The 20,433-nt window shown below is 35.0% G+C and overlaps 3 protein-coding genes across 12 annotated transcripts; 1 reads left to right on the plus strand and 2 right to left on the minus strand.

Moving 5' to 3' along the window:
• Nucleotides 1–979: 979 nt before the first annotated feature.
• Nucleotides 980–6,806, minus strand: LOC131004690 (E3 ubiquitin-protein ligase MBR2-like). Of its 7 annotated transcripts, XM_057931406.1 has the most exons (8): nucleotides 6,617–6,806; nucleotides 6,428–6,506; nucleotides 6,225–6,293; nucleotides 3,468–5,262; nucleotides 3,097–3,147; nucleotides 1,940–2,035; nucleotides 1,614–1,754; nucleotides 980–1,500 (listed from the first exon to the last, which is right to left on the minus strand). In XM_057931406.1, exons 4-8 carry the CDS (start codon nucleotides 5,181–5,183, stop codon nucleotides 1,369–1,371), a joined length of 2,136 nt encoding a protein of 711 aa, XP_057787389.1. In that variant the 5' UTR covers nucleotides 5,184–5,262; nucleotides 6,225–6,293; nucleotides 6,428–6,506; nucleotides 6,617–6,806; the 3' UTR covers nucleotides 980–1,368. The 7 variants fall into 7 exon arrangements, with proteins under 7 accessions (XP_057787389.1, XP_057787387.1, XP_057787390.1 ...); XM_057931404.1 differs by lacking the exon at nucleotides 6,225–6,293; XM_057931407.1 differs by lacking the exon at nucleotides 6,225–6,293 and having other exon boundaries at nucleotides 6,399–6,506.
• Nucleotides 6,807–7,744: 938 nt separating this feature from the next.
• Nucleotides 7,745–8,137, minus strand: LOC131004775 (uncharacterized). Its single transcript, XM_057931536.1, has one exon. It carries the CDS (start codon nucleotides 8,135–8,137, stop codon nucleotides 7,745–7,747), a length of 393 nt encoding a protein of 130 aa, XP_057787519.1.
• A 4,258-nt stretch (nucleotides 8,138–12,395) lies between these two features.
• LOC131004692 (protein ALP1-like) lies at nucleotides 12,396–16,819 on the plus strand. 4 transcript variants are annotated; one of them, XM_057931413.1, is made up of 5 exons: nucleotides 12,396–13,953; nucleotides 14,374–14,462; nucleotides 14,559–14,865; nucleotides 14,957–14,993; nucleotides 16,551–16,819. In XM_057931413.1, the coding sequence occupies exon 1, from the start codon at nucleotides 12,560–12,562 to the stop codon at nucleotides 13,865–13,867; it is 1,308 nt and encodes a 435-aa protein (XP_057787396.1). In that variant the 5' UTR covers nucleotides 12,396–12,559; the 3' UTR covers nucleotides 13,868–13,953; nucleotides 14,374–14,462; nucleotides 14,559–14,865; nucleotides 14,957–14,993; nucleotides 16,551–16,819. The 4 variants fall into 4 exon arrangements, with proteins under 4 accessions (XP_057787396.1, XP_057787397.1, XP_057787394.1 ...); XM_057931414.1 differs by having other exon boundaries at nucleotides 14,715–14,865; XM_057931411.1 differs by having other exon boundaries at nucleotides 14,374–14,865.
• Nucleotides 16,820–20,433: the final 3,614 nt, after the last annotated feature.

Genomic DNA, 20,433 nt, shown 5'->3' on the forward strand with positions numbered 1-20,433 from the left:
AAATTATTTGATAATGAAAATTAATATACACATTATTATTATAGAGTATTACACATAATAAATAAATAAATAAAATATTTTCATACATATACATAAGTAAAAAAGTAGTAAATTTTAACAAAGAAACAGATAATAAAATATTTTAAAATGTTAATAGCCGATCCATTTTCAATTTATTTTTAATGACTTTTATACTATATTTAAAATCTAGTTAAGAACTTAAATTTAAGATACATAAAAGTGGTGCAAAGTGAATGATATAATTTATAAGCAATGGAGTATATAACTGCTCAGACGTGAGTAGAAATAGAATACTTGTTATTTTGTTTATTTGACTATGTATTTTAATGTAATGGATGGATATAGATTGATGGACACGTGGTGAATTTTAAACTAATGCATATATTATGTGTGGGGGGGAGGGGGTTAGTGGGCGAATATCCATTTTTTTAAAATTTGAATAATAAGGTGGGTTAGTGGGTGAATGTAAGTTAAATGAATTATCTTGATATTGTCGTTAAATATCAATATATATTCTCAATAAACTGCCGTTAAATGTAGGGAATATTCTGTTAAATAAATGATGGTTAATAAATGCTGTCAAACTGATTCTTTATATAATATATAGAATAGATTCAGAGGCATTTGTAAAAATGCTCTTTTCTTATAAACACTTGTAAAAATGCCCTTTTTCATAAGTGAAAAAGGGCATTTTTACAAGTGTTTATAAGAAAAGGGCATTTTTGCCTATTAACACATAGATTCGCTCGTCACCAAATAAGTGGGTATCTGGAATTCTATTCTATAGATAATTAGCCCTTCTTTTTATTCCACAATTTCACTTAATTTTGCATTAGATCCATTAATGGCAAAGACAAATTTTACATAAATCAGAATAGTTGAGAGTGCCATATGATTGAATAGTTATGTATCGGTGATATCCATCACATACAATCCAGACAATAGGAAACCCCACTGCTGCTAACTTAAACAAGGTCCTGTAATAACAGAAATCTGAAAATTCCAAGTACATAACAATCTCCAGTAATGTCTGTCAGTAGATGGTATTATTTAGTTCATAGGCTCAAATTTTCCTTCTTTTTTTTGGTTATGGAAGAATACAAAATTGTTCATAGATAACCAACTTTAAACCTACAAGAGTATCATGGTACACACAGGCATTGTCTTCTCACAACTCACTCCCTGTGGATCTCTCCTTTCTCGAGTCCACCAAGATGTTGAGGTGAGGGCGCGAACCAGTGTCGACCACATCTGTAAAAAGGAAAAGGAAAAGGAAAAGGAAAAAAGACCCTGCAATGGGATAAGGGTGAAAGAGAGGGACGTTATTTTGGAAACGCCGTTTTGCCTTCAAGTTTCCAAGGCTGTTGTTTTACAGATGGGGCAAAGGTTCTTCAGCGTAAGCCACTGTTTAATGCAGCTGGTGTGAAACTCGTGCCCACACTTCAATATACCGATGTCTTCTCCACTAATGTAATCCTCCTGGTTAGGGGTTAATACGGGGAAAAATGAATGCCAGACGTACCAAACTTCAAATCACACGAAACCAGTACGTGTAGTGAAAAAAGGTACGGGATGTGCTTAAAGGTTCTAACCTGGCATATACAGCACGGCTCCATGTTTGGCAGCGAGCTTCCTGTTGCTTCATACTTGCACTGTTTCATGGAGCCACTGATTTGTTCTTCACTGAGTCCAGTGCTCACATTCCCGATTCGCTCCTCCAAAGCCAGTAATTCCTGTTGCACAAATTGAGTTTGATATATATATATATAAGTTAATCCACCCCATACTTTGATGGATTGAACAATTTTGAGCTGTTTGATCATGTAATCTTTCAAATACTCAATCCTATGTATTGTCAATATAATCCACCACAGTAAGTAAATGTCCCCTCGGAGGATAGGTGATTGGAATGCATTACCTCATAGGACATGTTATCGACATCAAGCCTCATATCTCTGTGTCTGTCGTGCAACTCAGCAAATCCATTTACGAAAGGATCAATAAGCATATAATCCTGAAATGAAATTTTTGAAGAGATCTCAGTACCATGGCAATTTTTTGGAATCAATTGCAAGCATGACCACCCACACTTTTGAGTGCAAAAGATGCTTCTGAGTGCTCGTAGATATGAAGGGCAATGGCTTCGGGCCAACCATCGACCAGGAGCCAAAAGGCCACGTTTAACTCAGCCAACCAACCATGGGTTCTAAGATCATGAACAGGTCTTAGAGGGCGAAAGGTCTTGAGCATTGGTATCTCAGACCCCAGCCAGACTCACAATATAGGTACATATTGATGCGACATGCAGGGATATACGCATGGAAAATGCATATATCATAAAATTACTCGGATTGTAAAGAGTTGGTGCAATGCAATAATCACAATGTTTGAAGTCAAAGTAGACAGAAGTTTAAACTTTGAAGTAAAGAAAAAGTATGTATGAAATCGTAATAATTCAAAAACTAGATCATGATGCTTAAATTTTATCTATTTATTTATTCTTTTTTTCGGAAAAAGGGTTCTCTGTAAGTAACAATATTTATTTCATATATGAAGTATAAAAAAGTGTAACCTACAAAAAATTATTCATGGAATGGGCAAGTTGGTTTTGGCAAACGACTCCCAGTATCTCTCAACCAAATATCAGATATATAACAGAAGTAGCATGTCAACCAGTTGCCGTCAACAGAACCTTATGACATATTGGCTTCAAGAAATGTTTAATAGCATCAAATGGATGCTAAATGATGAATGCTGAAATGTTCAACTATGACAACCGCCGAGTTTGTAAAAAGACCAACCACTCATTTTGAGAAAAATAAAAGAAGGCTGAACTAGATATGTACGGCAAGAAGATTGACGTGCAGTGCAATTTAAAAAGTTGCAAGTTTCATGTGAGCAATCTATTTACAAAATATTATTTGCGCCTAAGATACAAAGATAACAACACTAATAATGCAGAAAATTAAGCAAATGCAAAAGGTAAGCTAATGTCCTAGCATATTCTTAGGGCTGCATATATATTGAGAACTATGAAAATAGTTAATCTATATGTCGACAAAGATCCAAACAAACCTCAGCTTGTAAGTGGACACCCCTCCGCATGGCATTCAAGACTTGACGTATCTGTTCATCATTAGGGAAGCTACAGTCATATTCTTCATCAATCAGAGCTATAGTTTTCTAGTAGCAAGGAGATAATCTATAAGGTGGTTAAAACTTGAGATCTATAGAATGGTTAACACCGAGACTACGGAATACACAATACACTTAAAATAAATCATTTTTATTTATCAGTTAGTTCATCCATCGATTTTGGAGTGTTGCAACTTGCAAGAGTGCTTTGACGGATTACAAACATCCATGGAGATGATGTGAAGTTATTTTATACTACATTTGCAAGAAAAATGCAAAATGAAGGGAATTTTTTAATGGAAGTAACGTACCAGTCTATGTCTGCCCTCAACAGCAGCCAAAGAACGCCTACCATTAATATCATCACCTGGTATATCCATCAACAGTGCTGCTGACCTTTGATCTAAATGATGTCGACTACTATTAGCTGCCTCATCCGATGAAGAAGAGGCAGAAGGCAAAAGTGAAAAATGACTTCTGCTTGTCCCAGATTCAGACTCAACTCGATGGATAGGAATCCAAGGGAAAGATTCTGATAACCTTTGATGATTTTGTGATGACGGGCTTTGATGAGGCAACCATGAACCAGAATAGGACCTGCCTCCCGAACTGGGGCCAATACGTGAACCAGTAGGATTATTCCTAGAAGATGCAGAAGTTCCAGGAGCGAAACTCCAATCAATTTGATCTGGCAGGACATTTCTTGTCTCAGGTGCAGAAACGGTCATGGGGTACTCGAGGTTATTTCTACGAGAACTTCTAACATTAATTTCCTCAGGTGCTCCGTGATCTCTTTCTCCAGAGACTATAAAAGAACTTGATGAACTACCTCCTCGTGAACTCAAAGATCCATTCCAAGGGTATGAATGTGTTCCTCTTGCCTCATTTACAGGCATTAAATGAGGTTGGGTCAGGGAATTGTTTTGGTTCATAGGCAGTGTGATCGATGACCTCAATTCTGCAGAATCGGTGTTTGCCATAGGTCTTGAAAGATGGGAAGTGTAAACACCAGAGCTCCTCATGGATGAACTTCTAGGTATATCAAACGGGTTTGGCCCATGCCGTCCATGATTCAATCTTACTGCAAAATGTCTAGCCGAGCTTTCTGCCACTCCTGGAACACTTGAAGAGGGAAAAGGGCTAGGGGCCACTCTACTCATACCAACCCCAATACTTGGATTTACTTGTTCTACGAGATTAGTTGAAGACAAGTTCACTGGGCCAGAAGATATACTTAAATTTCCTGATGTATTGTAACTACCATGAGCTGGATGCTGCATTATGCTCTTGTCCATTGGCTGATTTGCGCTCGAACTTCCACCAGGGTAAAATTGCCCGGAAGTTCCTTCAAGAGCCTTTCTCTTGCAAGATGAACCCCAAGAACCAAAAGATGGACCTGCTAAATCATAATTTTCTGAAGACGTACTAGAGCGACCAGAAAAGATTCCTATGTTACTTGAAGAAGCATAAAAAGTTGGATTCTGGTCCATTGCCGATTGACCAGATTTATAGATATTATGAGGTAGAACTGCTCCAGAACCTCTGTGACAATCATGATTCCACGATTGCCCATCATTCAAATTTAAATTCATGGAAGCATCGTTTGAGCTTTGCATGGTCAGGGGTCTGCCAGTAACCGAATTGCTACTACTGGTGGCATTGGATGGTGGAAAGGACCAATCTTCCGATCTTGCATCAAGCCCAGAACAAGCATTAAAAGATGATGACCACCCGAGTTTTGTTTTTGAATCAGCACCACAAGCTCCATCTTGCATATTGTTTGCACTAGAGCTGGATTCGCCACGGTCCCAACCACTAAAACTCTGAGCAGCGCCATCAGTGGCATTAATGCAGCTAACATTCCCATCAGTAGTTCCAAGAATGTAATTAGACAGTCGGTTTTCAACTGGGTTCAGCATGTTATTCCAGGAAGTCGAGTGATCCATAGAGGTATTTTCAGGAAGTGAGCCTTGGTTCAAATCAAATGGTTCAGGAAAGGAATTGAGGGCACTTCTTCCCCGTTGCATATCTGTAATTATATGTCAGAGAAGCTATATTAACTACAGAAGTCTTGTGGGCGAACAGCTGCAAAGAGTTTCACTAGATCTGCAGAGGAGAAAAGGCCAATGAAAGAAATCACTTTAAGCTTAATATAAAGCTAAATGTGTAAGATACTAAAAGGAGTTGCACGAGCATAAACAATTAGAGCTATGATAATGAACTCACCCACACTGACAACTGACAAGGAATCATCTGAAATTCTGAATCGACATAAAAGCAACAACATATACTGGCACTGTAAAACAAGTTTTCTCTGAAATTTTTAGGAAAGTTAAGGTTACCTTAGAATTTAAATGACCAAAGAATGTAATTTTTCCAGTTATTGGTCCTCCACGCAAGTCAACAATGATACATACTAGTGCAACAGTTCCTAATCCAAATGTACTAAAAAAATGGAGTGATTTACCGCATCATTAACTCAAAAAATACACCCGGAATAAAAATTCCACGGTACAAGACTCGAGAACCAATCACTACATTAGAAAAGGTATACAGCTAATCTGATATAGCTTTCATACATGTAAAACTAGAATAAAACCAATCATCGGCCTCTTATAGATCAACAATTTTCAAACCATAACGAACTTCAAATCACACGAGAAACTCCAACCCAAAAGGTAAGACTATTTATAAGAATATGATATGATACCACGAAAATAAGAAAAAACTATTCAATATATCTGCACATTCTTAATACTTTGATAGGTAATGGAAGCAACAGATACTGATCAGCCAATGAATTTCCATATACCATTTGTATTCCCACACTGAATTAAACAAAGATTCAGAAAAACTGGACAGTTTTACCCAAAACAACAAAACATTGAGAAAAAGATTATAACTTTGTGAATATCACCACAAGTTACCACTATTGACCAATGAATTCATCCTATCCGACCCATTACAATAAACTAATGAATTGATTTCATCGAAGTTCATCTATTGAAGTCTGCAGCATCCAAAATAGATATAACTATTCTATAAAAAAAATACCGAATCCTATTCACCTTAAAAACAGATCCCTCCGTGAAGGTTCACGATCCTAATCTCGTCTAGTTCCGAACAAAAAATTCAATCTTGAACAAAAAAAATTCAATCACGAATAACAAATAAAATAAAATTTGAGAAAATAAATGAACAAACTCACTTCGTAAAATATTAAAACAACTGAGAAAAATTACTGCTAACTAGATGGGTTCGATAATAGAACCTCAGAAGAAAGAGAGATGATCCACCGATACGGCGATCAAGTAGATGGGGGTCTTCTTTTTGTGTGGGTTGAATTAATGCTGAAAAAAGCAGTAGGTAGAGAGTAAAGGGCAGTTTTTCAAGAAATCCGATGAACTTTACATTTGTTACAAGACAAAAAGAAGAGGAAAAAAAAATGCAAAGATTTAACCTTTTTTGCTGCTTGTATTAAAGATGGTTTCACATGTAAAGGAAATTGAACATCGGCCCACGAGAAGACAAAATAGGCTCGCTCAGGCTATTGCTGCATTGTTTTTATGGTTGAAAGAGAATGTGGATTGTTTAGAGAGAGAGAGAGAGATGCGGGTGTGTGCGTTTAGTGAGAGTGGGAAGGGCGACGATGTAAATGTTAGAGTTTCTGCAGATAATAATGTTGGATTTGAAGGGGTGTTTTCGGTAATTCATAGATTTCACCAGGGGGACAGTAATTGACTTTTGCGTCTACGAAGGTAATTTCAATCATACAGTAATTTCTGCTTTAATGGAATTTGATTGGTATTTTAATAAATAAACTAAATTTATGTTTGTGTAATGCACGACAATATTTTAGTTAAAATAGTATGTATAATTAAAGTAGAAAAAAAATTAAATATGACATAAATTTTAAAATTTTTGAAGCCAAATAATTCACTGAAACACAATTATAAGGTTAAATATAAATATATACTAATATAATAGTATTGAATTAAATTTAACTAAGACTTCCTACACGAATTTTTTTTTATAGTAAACACAATTATAAGGTTATATATTATATTTTTATATTTTTTTAATATTTATATTTTTAAATTTCAAATACCAAGTGTTAAATTTTTTTTATTCATTTTTAAATTCATAATTTTTGCCTTCTAATAACTTATTTATATAAAAGTATATAACATTTATGATTAATAATCATATTCTCTAAGGTGTTTGGTTTGGAGGATGAGATAGATAAAATTGATAGGATTGAAGGGATGATTAAATAATCTACCCAACTTTAGCGTGATAGACAATCACTCATTTGGATGATTAAATGCGGGCCGAGTTATCAATCACCAGTTTAATTATACAAATTAAACACTTAATTAAGATGGATTATTTTATTAGTCATGCCTTGTTATTGAAGCCAAATAAATTATAAGTGGATCAATAATATTTTGAGTTTGTTGTTTGAAATTCTATTTTCAATATCAGTGCTATTTCTCAAGTCAACACGCTAATATAAATCATATACATACAAAGTTATGGATAAATAATATTTTTATTTATCTTTTTTTAGGAGAAGAGGAAAATTTCATTAATCATGAACACCAGAGTTCACAAAAGAAGGGAGAACCCTCGAAGAAGACAAAGGACTGAAATTCTGTAAAGCAAAGCGAGCTAAGCCATCCGCAATCGAATTTCCTTCGCGTTCAGTCCAGCTGAAAGCAATATGGCGAAAGGAGACCACCTCTCTGTAAATCTTCTCCACCGTAACACCAAGGTAAGAGAGATCAGTTTCTCGTTTAACTAACAACCAGTATAGCTCTTGGCAATCTGTCTCAAAAATGATATCCTGGACCTCTATCTCGCGACATAAAACAATCCCCTCCAACGTAGCCATCGCCTCCCCTTCCACAGCAGTGAAGACTCCCGGTTGAAAACCAAATCTGCACCCAAGAACCGACCCCTGTGCATCCTTCAAAACCATCCCTAAACCCAGACCACGATCTGCATTAAGGGCTGCATCGCTGCAGAGCTTGACCTGATCGTTCCTGCACTCCTTCCGTAGGGATTTTTGGCTGGTTGGATTCGCGCAGATGAGCGGGGATTTTTATTTATCTTTCATTATAGAGTTTCCATCTTCTTTTTCAAAAAAAAAAAAATCAAATTCAAAAATGTTCATTTACATAAGACTTGATCAATTTGTTATTTTGAATTTTATTAAATATATGATTATTGAAACACATTTTTTATAGTTTACGTATATAACATTCGAAATTGTTATGTTATATATATATATATATATATATATATATATACACACACATATATATGTATGTATGTATGTATATAGATATATTTGTTTTATTTTATATTACTAAATCAATTATACCTAATTAACTTCAATCAAGATCCAATTATTATATATACATATATTTTTCATATACTATATCTATTTTCATCATTTTTGTATGTTTTAAAATTTATTTCAATGACATATTTAATTTCATAAAAAATCGTGCATATATTTCATGAATACAAAATAATGAAATTATAGAAAAGAGACAAAGATTTAAACAATGAGCAGACATATAGTCCTTTAATTTTATTTTATTTATAAATTACTCCTACAATCAATTTAATTTAAATCAAATTGAAATTAATTTTAAATTAAACATTAACTTTTTAATATTATATAAATGTATTGCCCCTAACAAAAGTTATGGGAAATACATATGTGGATATATACAGTGTACCTTGTAACATGACAAAATTAATAAATTGCATATAACTATATATGAGATTGAATTATCGTCATCGCAGCGTGGCACCTATCGGTGGAAATGTAATTATTTTTCGCCTGTGTGTTGGTAACTTTTTCAAATTTAAATTTCTTTTTTATTAGAAAAGTGAAAGGTTTACAGGATTATAGGCATACGTGTATGTATAATAGTGTGAATTTTGAAAATAGTTATTTTGGAATAGTAAAAATATAAATTAGTTATTAAGATTTTAAAAAAAATTATATTATCATTTTACTCTTCATATAAATTTTTAAAAAATTATTCACGAGGTCACAATCAAGTCAAATTCACAACTATCAATAGAGTTTTATTGTGAATTCTAGCTTTTAAACTCGAATGCACAACTGATACTAACGATTCAGCTGTGAATTCATCAAGCTAGTTATGAATTCATAGATCTGATTGTGACTTTAAAAACATTAAGTTGTGAATTCAAAAACATTAATCAATTTATTTTATTTTATCGAGAATTCGGTTCATGAAATGCCATATCTTATCACCCTTGAGCTTTGCGATGTCTATCTAAGCTTCATGAAATTGAGAAACATTGATCAATTGCGTAGCTTCAAATTTAACAAATTGTGATCTATCCAACGCACTAAGATGCACAACAATTCAACAAGCTCTAAAAATCAATGCGTGAAATGTGAACAAACAGACACAAATGATGGGATTTTAAAACGGGAATGAGGTTTTGTGCACTTTGAGCAACTCTTATGTGCTGAGTTAAGTCGATATTCGCGCAAATGATGGTGGAATTGACTTCATCTCCACACAGGATTGGGCTCTCCGTCATCCAAAACTTGATTGAAAGGTTTTGTGTGTGAGAGAGAGAGATTATTCTTTTTGAAGATGTGTAGCGTGTTTGTGAGGATGAATTTGTGATTAATATTTATATTTTAATGCTCGGGGCAAATTAGTATTTTTGCATAAAAATTGGTCACTTTTTAAATTTTTTATTTAATAAACTAATTTTTAAATTTACTATAGAAAAGTTGTCAATTTCATATATTAACTCTACATAATTTAGTATGATAGTATTTAATACAGATTTTCCTATACTTATCGATGGTAAGTTTTTTGTATTCATTCGACCAAAGACAAGTAGACAACTAAGAAAGTAATGGTTAATTATTTTAGTACATTATTTATGATTTATAAGTAGGGTTGTTTAAATAGATATTGGGTGTTGAATAATTCAATAATCGAACTGAACCATATGAATTTTCTAAGGTAATACTCTTTGTATCGACATTTATAATTTATTACTTATTACTTATTAGTATATATTAGATTTTTTTATTTTGAACGCTATTATTTATTGTTTGGTTGATAGAAGTTTAGTTTTTAAATCCGTTTATTCACGGGGTCCATTTATTCCGTGTCAAATAAAGTCGTGATATTGTAAAGTAAACGAAATTAAAAGAATTCTTAAAGTTTGTCAAAAAAAAAAAGAAAGAGATAATTTCTTAAAATAATAGCATCAATAGAATCCCAAACAAAGTCAATTTTGAAAGTTGTTAAACGACTTTTTTAAGTCCTTTATTTTTTTTATTTTTATTTTTTGAGGGAAAAGCCAAATTTCATTGAACTTAAATCGAGCGCAGCAATATTCCTGAGCCAACTCAAGATTCACTGATTCAGTACACAGACTTAGAACAAGACTTCACAAACTGAGCTAAATAATGGACGATCATATTGGCCTCTCTAAAAAATGGCAAATATGAATCAGAAAATTACTTATAGCAAAACTGAGAATATCTCTAATGTCATCACTCATTTTAAGTCCTAGAGGTTATTATTCTAGCCCTAAGTCATGTTCATGAATTCCGTTTATTCATTAGAATATAGAGTAGAGTATTTATAGTTTCTCAAAATAAGATTATATTTATAGATATATTTATCCAAACTTTTCGCAAAACATTTCTATGTACTTCAGAATTATTTTAAATCTAGCTATCTCCATAAATAATAGTAGTAATTTTTATACTTAACATTATTTCAAAGAAACTTCACACACACATTCAATTTTTTTTATTTTTATTTTTTGAGATGGAATCCATAAACTTTTGTTAAAGTAAATCTGAATGGATAATGTATAGAAGCCAAGTCGGAAACTCAACTTTTCAAAACATAACATCATCAAAAGTAAGAACAAAAGAAACAAATTTGTGAGCTGCCCGATTCGCCTCACGACGAGCATGATAGACATCAAACACGACACACACTCAATTACTTTTTCCCTCCACAAAAATAGCCCATTTTTGTTATTTTGGGACGTCCATAAAAATTAATCTCTTTCTACTTTTGGTAAGTTTCTATCACATGGTTGGCCCTAAACTTCACTCACAATATAATTAATTATTATTATTAACACTACTTTTATGTGTAATTCAAAAAAAAAAAATGTGTGGGATCTTTCTCCATTCACAATAAATTTAACTATTTTCATTAAAATTCGTGTTTTTTTCTTTTAGGACTATTTTTTGTGGATAGAGAGAGTATTTTTTTTTAAGAATTACAAGAGGTATATATATAATCAAAATAAGCTATGCGCACACAGACGGAACCTTTACGGCACACAAAAGTCGGAAAATAACCGCATGCATACGGGATCACTCATTCAAAGGTGGGAATAAGCTACCCGCACACAGACGGGACCTCTACACAACATAAAATCGGAAAATAATTGCATGCATTAGAGAATATCACTATCCACACAAAAATAGAAAACTACATTGCACGCAGGCGACCTATCAAAAAAAGTCTTTAACTACCTTAATTTTAGCATTTGAGCTATATGCCTACACACGCTCAATTATTAATTCTACTAAGTCTTTCAATGGTTTGGTACGGTGTCTTATTTCATGTGCGAATTATCTGTCTAATTTATATAAGAGTTGAAACTTATTACTATATTTTAGTTAGACTATTATAATTGTAATTAGGTACCTAATATTCTGGACGTTTTTCTTGTACCTTTTGCTGAAATGATGTAGTTTTCGTGATAAAAAAAATTAAGAATCCTCTTGTTTTTACTCCATCAGTTTCGTGAAGCTTCATTATTTTCTTTTCGACACAAATTTTAAACAGTTATTATTCCCTCCGTCCACTAATTATTGGTCTAGGAGGCAAAATACAGATTTTAAGAAAAAAAGTATTTTTATTAGTTGAGTGAAAAAGGGGACCCACAATTTATTAAAGTCAATGTAATTATGCCACAATTTATTAAAGGGACCCACAATTTTAATTAAAAAATGAATATAAACTTAGGCAAAATAGATAGGACATAATTGATGGACGGACCAAAAAGGTAAGTATGCCAACAATTAGTGGACGGAGTTAAAAATAGCAAGTGAAAAGTGAATAAAAGAAAAAAAAAATATATCATATAAAAAAAGTGATTAATTTTAAGGGATAAATTGAAAATGAATACGGGGAGTATATTTATTAAAAACAATAGAAATCATGAGTAAAAGTTGTTATAATTGCTCTAATTAACCCAAAGAAAAATATCTAAGCATTTTCAACACGTGCGTGCGTGTTCGTGAGGATTGAGGTAGCAGCAGTAAATCGGAAGCTTCTTCTTCCGTAGGTTTGTCGGAATGCGCGACGCCAAGAAACAAACTCCGATGAATTCCCCATCTCTGGCCGCCTTGATTTCCTCGCTAATTTCCCAAATCCTTATCATAATCTTCCTCTTCTTCCCTCCCTCAAACTCCCTCCCCATCACAACAACAACTAATCCCACCTCACCTCTTCAACAATCCCTCCTTCCCTTCCTCCACCACTTCCTCGCCGCCGCCGACATTGCCGCCGCCCTCTCATTCTCCAGAAAACGCAAGCGCTCACTCTCCGACACAGACAACGGCGCCGCCGTCCCCCGGAACCCCGATTCCTTCAAGCGGTTCTTCAACATGAAAACCAACACCTTCGAGTGGCTCTGCGGCCTCCTAGAGCCGCTCCTCGACTGCCGCGACCCTGTCGGCTCGCCGCTCGATCTGCCCGCCGAGACCCGCCTCGGAATCGGCCTGTTCCGCCTCGCCACAGGCTCTGATTACCCCGAGATCTCCGCCCGCTTCGGAGTCTCCGAGGCTGTCTCCAAATTCTGCGTCAAGCAGCTCTGCCGCGTGCTCTGCACCAACTACCGGTTCTGGGTCGGGTTTCCGGGCCACGCCGAGTTGGAATCGGTCTCGACTCAGTTCGAAACCCTCACCGGCCTCCCCAATTGCTGCGGAGTCGTGAGCTGCGCTAGGTTTGAATTCGACATCGAAAAAGATAAAATCCCCAATTATCGGAAACAGAGCATTGCCGCTCAAATCGTGGTGGACTCGTCGTCGAGAATTCTAAGCATTGTGGCCGGTTTTCGCGGCGGTAAGAGTGACCTGAACATCCTAAAATCGTCCAATTTGTGTAAAGACATCGAAAAGGGCAAAATCTTGAACTCGCAGAGGCTTGTTAGAGTGAATGATGTGGATGTGCCTCAATATCTAGTGGGGAGCGGGGAATATGATCTGCTTCCGTGGCTGCTGGTACCGTTTGTCGATCCTAAGCCGGGATCTGTTGAGGAGAATCTCAACAACGCGCATTCTTTGATGCGAGATTCCTCATTTAAGGCGATGGCGAGTTTGAGGAATTGGGGTGTTTTGGATAGGCCTATCGAGGCAGAGTATAAGGCTGCAGTGGCTTGTATTGGAGCTTGTTCTATACTGCACAATATGTTGATCACAAGGGAGGATTACTCTGCATTTTGCCACGATTTGGATGATGATGGTGCTTTTCTTCGTGATCAAAATGTTGCTAGTTCGGAGGGAAACTTGATTGAAGAGAGTGCGTTTGTTCTTAGAAACGCATTGGCTACAAGAGCCAGAAGCTTAGATTGTTCGAATGATTTGAGTAGGGTGGTATCGTGAAGACATTTTTGGATTTTGCGTTTGGCAGAAACGGCGAAGTGGCCGGGGAAGAAGAGCTGTTTTCTCCAATTCTTGAAGATTGTAAAGTGAGCATTACTTTTTCTTGGTTCCATTGGTTTATTGGTTTATAGTAGGAAGATGTGTGCTCTATAAATGGTTTAGTGAATTTGGTAATATTATTGGATCATTGGACTCTGCTGAGTGCTGAAATGGGATTTTGGTTGATTCTCCTTGATTTTAGTGATCATAATAGTTTTGACTAGTTTAGAAAATAAGTGTCACAATTTCATCTTTGAACAATGCTATGTGTAGGTGTTAAATAGGGAAATCAGAAATCCGAGGAACCATTGAGCAAATCTATGTGTATGTACTGTGTGTTTTCTTGCAAAACAAATGGATTAGAATTTCTTCTGCTTGTATCTCTGGACAACGAATTATATGTTGCGTTATCTATCTCTATGTGTTCTCGGTTTAAAGGGCTGCACTGTTTCCCCTGCACAATTTAGGTGTTCCTGTGTCCACGAATGGGGAAAATATTGAACGTGGTGATTTAAAAGAGAGAAATCGAAACAAAAGATTTGGAGTTACAAGTACGGTAGGTATAGCTGAAATCTTGGACAGCGTTTGCCGTGTTACTAGAGGCTTTCCTGATAAGAAGTTTTTATTGTTCACCTCTTTACTATGTTATCAGAAAAACCATTCAACTGAAGTTGTAGTGGGAATGTAGAGATAGGAACAATAACTAGTGCTGGAAAGTTGTTCAACATCAGATGCTGCTAAAATCACTTTCCAGTTACTAATTAGCCTCATAATTTGCTTGGTGCCTTGTTTATGTATGTGCTTCAAGATCAAGCAACTTGATTAACGGGCACATGAGAAGCGACGACTCTCACTGATGATCTGACTTCTCATGGTATGTATTCCCATTTGAGTTTGTACAAAACTCCATCTCGGACATGTTCCTGCCTACAGATTCTGACATCCTTGCTACTCGGATGGTATGCCACTTTTTAAATCTCGCTGCTCGTTTTCTTGGAAACAGACCTTATGTTATTCATACTCTCTCCCTAATCTTGAGATATTTTACAGGCTGATCATTCTTTTGTCGGATGCGTTGCTTTCTCAGGTATTTCCCATATGTTTTGGTGGAATGATTCTTGAAATTTATATGACATGAAACTGGTTATGCTAGACAATCTCTGAGGTTTTTGTCTTGTTATTTCCTTCTAAAAATGTATATATATTTATGAGGACCTTTTTCATTTTATGGTCGTTTAGTTATATAGGTATTAGAGGGTTCAAATCAATTGACGCCCTATGCATTTTAGTCGAAGTTTTCGATTTTATTTGAAGGTTCCTACTCGGACTACTTCAAGAAATCGGTATAGTATGTATGTTTTGCTTTCCTGGAACATGCCTAAGTATTTTGTGAGATGGTTAATTAGAATTATTTTGTATAATTGGAAATTAAATTGTAGGTTTAACATCATATACCTTTGGATGAATAAGGTGTATTAGAAATTGAAAGGGTCCAATTCAATACCTTTGGACTCTGATTGTTGGCATGTTGAACTGGCCAAACTTCAATACTTTGACCAACATATTTTATCTCTATTCTTTAGATACATGATGAACATGATGAAGTTATATATATATAGTTGATAGTTATTTTATGTGATAATACCAAAATATTTAGATACTCTTTTTATATAGGTGGAATCGATTTCATACATTGAATTTAAATAATTGACTTGAATTAGAACACACGAATAATAGTTTTCTTTTGGAATTGCAGCTAATATTACCAACCTCTGGTCTGTTTATTTTACATTTATTTGTACAATAGGTTTCCCTAAACATTTCGGAGAGGACGTCTTGATAAAAGGAGAATGAGATGAAAATGTCATATTTTATCTTTTAAAAGTCTGCTATTTTATACTCCCTTCGTCCCATTGGCCATTAGTAATGTCCCAATTATTATATTGAAACGCTCCATTAGTAATGTTTCATATTTTTTTATTAGAACCTAAATACACCAACTTTGGGGGTAGTTTGGTTTTGCACATGAACTTTAAAAGGTGTAAAAAAATACATGAACTTTAATGTTGTAGCAATTTTATCACAAATTCAAATATTAGATATTCGAACTCCATAAAAGTCTTACGATTTACGGGTTTAGAGATATCTTATATGATATCTTTTAGAGATGTCTCATACGATGTCACAAATTGAATGTTTGCTCAAATTAAAGCTGACGTGGCAAGTCGAAATATCGATGTGTATTCATCGGACTTTTAAAAAAATGATACTATAGGACATCTCTAAAAGATATCGTATAAGACATCTCTAAACCTATAAATCGTAAGATTTTTATAGAGTTTGAATATCTAATATTTGAATTTGTGATAAAATTGCTACAACATTAAAGTTCATGTATTTTTTTACACCTTTCAAAGTTCATGTGCAAAACCAAACTACCCCAAAGTTGGCGTATTTAAGCGCCAATGACCCACTATTTAATTATTTATTAACAATGGGCCTAGTCCACTGCACCCCCTAATATGTCTAACCCTACTTCCATCTCTATCTCTCTCTCACTCTCTCTTCGTAAATGATTCTAACCTCAAATTAGTAAAACATAGCATACATTGGTTTTCCTCTTCATCTTCGTCTCTATCTGCAGAGGTGAAGCTTGAGCTCAAAACATTGGGGATGCTTGCTAGAGAGAGTGTGTCGAATTGTAGAGACGAAGGGCTTGCTCTGTTTAGCTAAGCTCGCCAAGGTAGAATGAGGCGAGTTGCAGAGGAATTGCTTGATGTGGTTAATGGAAATACTCGTTGCGGTCGAGTCTAGTGCAGACCTCAATTTTATTATTGTGGATTTTTTTAGTTAAAATTATATATTTTTTTAATTATATTAATAAATATGATAATTTTTTTTAGAGAATAAATATGATAATTGAGTCGATATCAATTACAACATTGTACGAGTGTAAATAATAGTGTATAATAATTTTGAACATTTAATTTATAATGAAAAGGGCACTAGGATGTGAAAAATGTATTCTATTCTTTAATTACCTTTAATAGCAATTAACAAACGAGTTATGTTATCTCTAAACAATGCTAGGTGCCATGCAAAATAGTGATATTTTAACAAATGTTAGTTTATGTATATGTACAATTGACGATATGCACGTACCGGCAATAATTCAAACATGAAATTGGTGGAATAGTGGGAACAGCATCTCGATCCCATTTTCAACGAATAAAACCAAAAAAATGTACATAGAAAACTTTAAGTATATATTTTGCATTTAGCCAAAGTGGACCGATTTTTGCAGTGATAAATGGACACCGAGTGTACTGGACACTCGGTTAAAATCGGAGTTTTTGCATTTAGCCAAAGTGGACCGATTTTTGAGTGAATTAGTTATTTACTAATTTATCCTTTATTAAGTAATACTACTATTTTATTATTTTGTCTTTTATGTTTTATAATTTCCGGAAGTTTTGTTGTTCGATTTCTTTAATTATAGTTTTTTTGTTTCCTTACTTTTTGGTTTTTTATTTTTGAAAATTATATAAATCTTATAATTCGAAGTTTATATGTTTTTTTATTCGAAATTCTTTTGATTATTTGTTTCAAAATATTATTATTGATTTGTTACCAATAATTTGGGGTTTCTTTTTAAAATAATCCTATATTTGTTTCCAGCTATTTTTTTTTTCAAAATTAATATTATTTATTTTTATTGATGATTAAATTATTTTTTATTTATTTGTTTCCACTAATTTTATGATTCTCCTAAAAATAATCCTAATTTTGTTTCCACGTATTATTTTTTTTGTTTCGAAATTTTTTTTTCAAAAATTTTTATTTTTATATTAGAAAATTATGTTAGTTTTTTCTGAAGATTTATTTTTTATCTTTTTCGAAAATTATGTTATTTTTATTTGTTTTCACTAATTTGGATATTCTTCTAAAAATAATCCTAGATTTATTTCCACTAATTCAGAGATTCTCCTAAAATAATCCTAGATTTGTTTCCACTAATTTAGAGATTTTCATTCTCCAAAAAATAATCCTAAATTTGATTCCACTAATTTATAGATTCTCCTAAAATAATCCTAGATTTATTTTCACATTTATTTTATTTTTTTATTATTTTTTATTTTCCGAATTTTATGTTAATTTTATTTGTTTCTACTAATTTAGAGATTTCCTTCAAAATAATCTTAGATTTGTTTACATTTATATATATATTTTCCAAAAATTAAAAAAAAAAACATTTCGAAGATGATTTTTTTAAGGGTAAAGTACCAAATATCCCCCCAACGTTGGCGTCCCTATCGCGTACAGCCCCCCATAGTCAGGGTAAGCGTTGTTTACTACCCTAACGTGGCAAAATCGTAGCAATTAACCTCCCGCCACTTAACGGACATTAACATCGTTAGATTAAATAATTTTTTTATTTTTAAACATAAATGATTTTTTAATTTTAAAATTCAGAAATTGAACTACCACCGCCGACGACCACCACTCTTTGATCCGGCGAGCCATCGCCGCTGTCCCCGGTCACCCCCATTCCCTTCGCCTCTGCTCCCTCCGATCATAATCCCCAAAATCATACCCTAAATCAGAAAAAATTTGTAAATTTGGAACCCCCGGTTCATACCCCCAAATAAAAAATAATCCCCAAAATCAAAGTCTTCATAGGCATGAAACAGACGGTGGCGGTGATGGTGAAGTGAGGTGAAGGTGATGGGCGGCGGCCATGGAGGATTCAAGAACCAAGGCGGAGGATTCTCGCCTAAAATCGAACGCCTCTGCTCCTTCTCTTCAGAGATCCGTCGCGCCAGCAAACCCTAGCCGCCCCTAGCCCCCAGATCCGCCGCCCTGCAAACTAGATCCGTTGCGCCTGCATACCCTAGCTCCCAGATCCGCCGAAGAAGAGGGGGGGATGGGTGGCGACTGTTCAGCCGGAGAATTGAGAGGGAAAGAGCGAGGGGTCCGATAGGGGCGGTCGCGGCGCGGCGTCAGCACCGGCGACGCCGTCGACCAGAGAAGGCAGAGAGACAGAGAGAGTGACGCCTGTATGTGAGGGAGGCGGAGAGGCCGAGAGAGATAGTAGAAAATAAATGTAGGGTTTTTTGCTAGTGTTAATGTCTGTTAAGTGGCGGGGGGTTAATTGCTACGATTTTGCCACATTAGGGTAGTAAACAGCGCTTACCCTGACTATGGGGGGCTGTATGCGATAGGGACGCCAACGTTGGGGGGGTATTTGGTACTTTACCTTTTTTTTAATAGAAAACCGAAATACAAGAAAAAGGTGATTGGGGAAATAATCCTAGATTTATTTTCATTTGTATATATTTTTTCCAATATTAAAAAAAAATATTTCGAAGATGATTTGAAAAAAAAAACTAAAATACAAGAAAAATGTGATTGGGGGATTTGAACCAAAGACATCAATAATATATGAGTAATACTTTGTCACCTTGTCCAGTTTCACCACTTCCAATACACTCAACAATTTTTTATCCATTTTTTTCACCAAAGACCTCAATAATATATTCACCAACTTTTTTCTTAAAACTCGTGTCACTCCCTCCAAGGAAGTTCTTTCATGGATGAAGGGAGTATTAATTTCAAAAAAAATAGTTGAAAACAAATATAGGATTATTTTAAAAAGAAACCTCAAATTATTGGTAACAAATCAAAAATAATATTTTGAAACAAATAATCAAAAAAAATTCGAATAAAAAAGCATATAAACTTCGAATTATAAGATTTATATAATTTTCGAAAATAAAAAACTAAAAAGTAAAGGAAACAAAAAAACTAATAACGCAAAAACTTGCGTGAGGTTGACCTCATCGTATGAGGCGGGTTCACCCGACCCGCGCTCCGACCCGTTCGCCCAGACCCGCACTCCATCACCCTTAAACTCTAATCTTCCTCCTTTTTTCTCTCTCTCAAGTATCGGTCACTCTCTCTTTCTCAATCTCACCGCCGACAGCAGACACACACACGCAGGGCTCATCTCTCTCTATATCTCCCATATCTGCCGCCGCCGCCTAAGACCGACGAAGGTCCGGCACGAGCCACCGCCGTCCGCCTCTACGCGGGCGTCGCTCCGCCTGATGCCGCCGTTGCTGTGTGTCTTTGAAACCATCAATTACGCCGCGGCAGAGGTCCACGACCGGGCCCTAGATCTCGCCGGCAGCTGCCTCGCTCCGACGGTGGGGAGGGCTCCTTGCTGCAGATCGGCGGCTCCATTTTGGAAGAGGAAATCTGCAACGTTCATTAAGAATTTATCTGTCCGCGAACTAGCTAGCCATAGAGTTGGATTTAGGAAATCAATTGAGCTGCCGGATTGAGCTCTTAGGAAAGAATGCTTGAACTTTCGCCATCTGATTTTTTTTTTTTTTTTTTCACTTTTTTGAGTTAATTTGGGGATTTTCACTTGATCTGAAATCTGAATATGAAAATTGAGGTTTCTGCATAATTTAATTTGATGTTTTCTTAAGTCAAAAAAAAAAATTCGATGTTTTCTTGCAAGC

This window comes from Salvia miltiorrhiza, unplaced genomic scaffold, assembly GCF_028751815.1.
Source record: "Salvia miltiorrhiza cultivar Shanhuang (shh) unplaced genomic scaffold, IMPLAD_Smil_shh original_scaffold_455, whole genome shotgun sequence".
Lineage (NCBI taxonomy): Eukaryota > Viridiplantae > Streptophyta > Magnoliopsida > Lamiales > Lamiaceae > Salvia > Salvia miltiorrhiza.

Coding starts and splice junctions, on each gene's coding strand:
- LOC131004690 (XM_057931409.1), bottom strand. CDS start 5,183: ATGCAACGGGGAAGAAGTGCCCTCAATTCCTTTCCTGAACCATTTGAT. Junction 1,755..1,939: donor TCGATAACATGTCCTATGAG/GTAATGCATTCC, acceptor TTTGTGCAACAG/GAATTACTGGCTTTGGAGGA. Junction 1,501..1,613: donor AGCCGTGCTGTATATGCCAG/GTTAGAACCTTT, acceptor ACCCCTAACCAG/GAGGATTACATTAGTGGAGA.
- LOC131004775 (XM_057931536.1), bottom strand. CDS start 8,137: ATGGTTTTGAAGGATGCACAGGGGTCGGTTCTTGGGTGCAGATTTGGT.
- LOC131004692 (XM_057931411.1), top strand. CDS start 12,560: ATGCGCGACGCCAAGAAACAAACTCCGATGAATTCCCCATCTCTGGCC.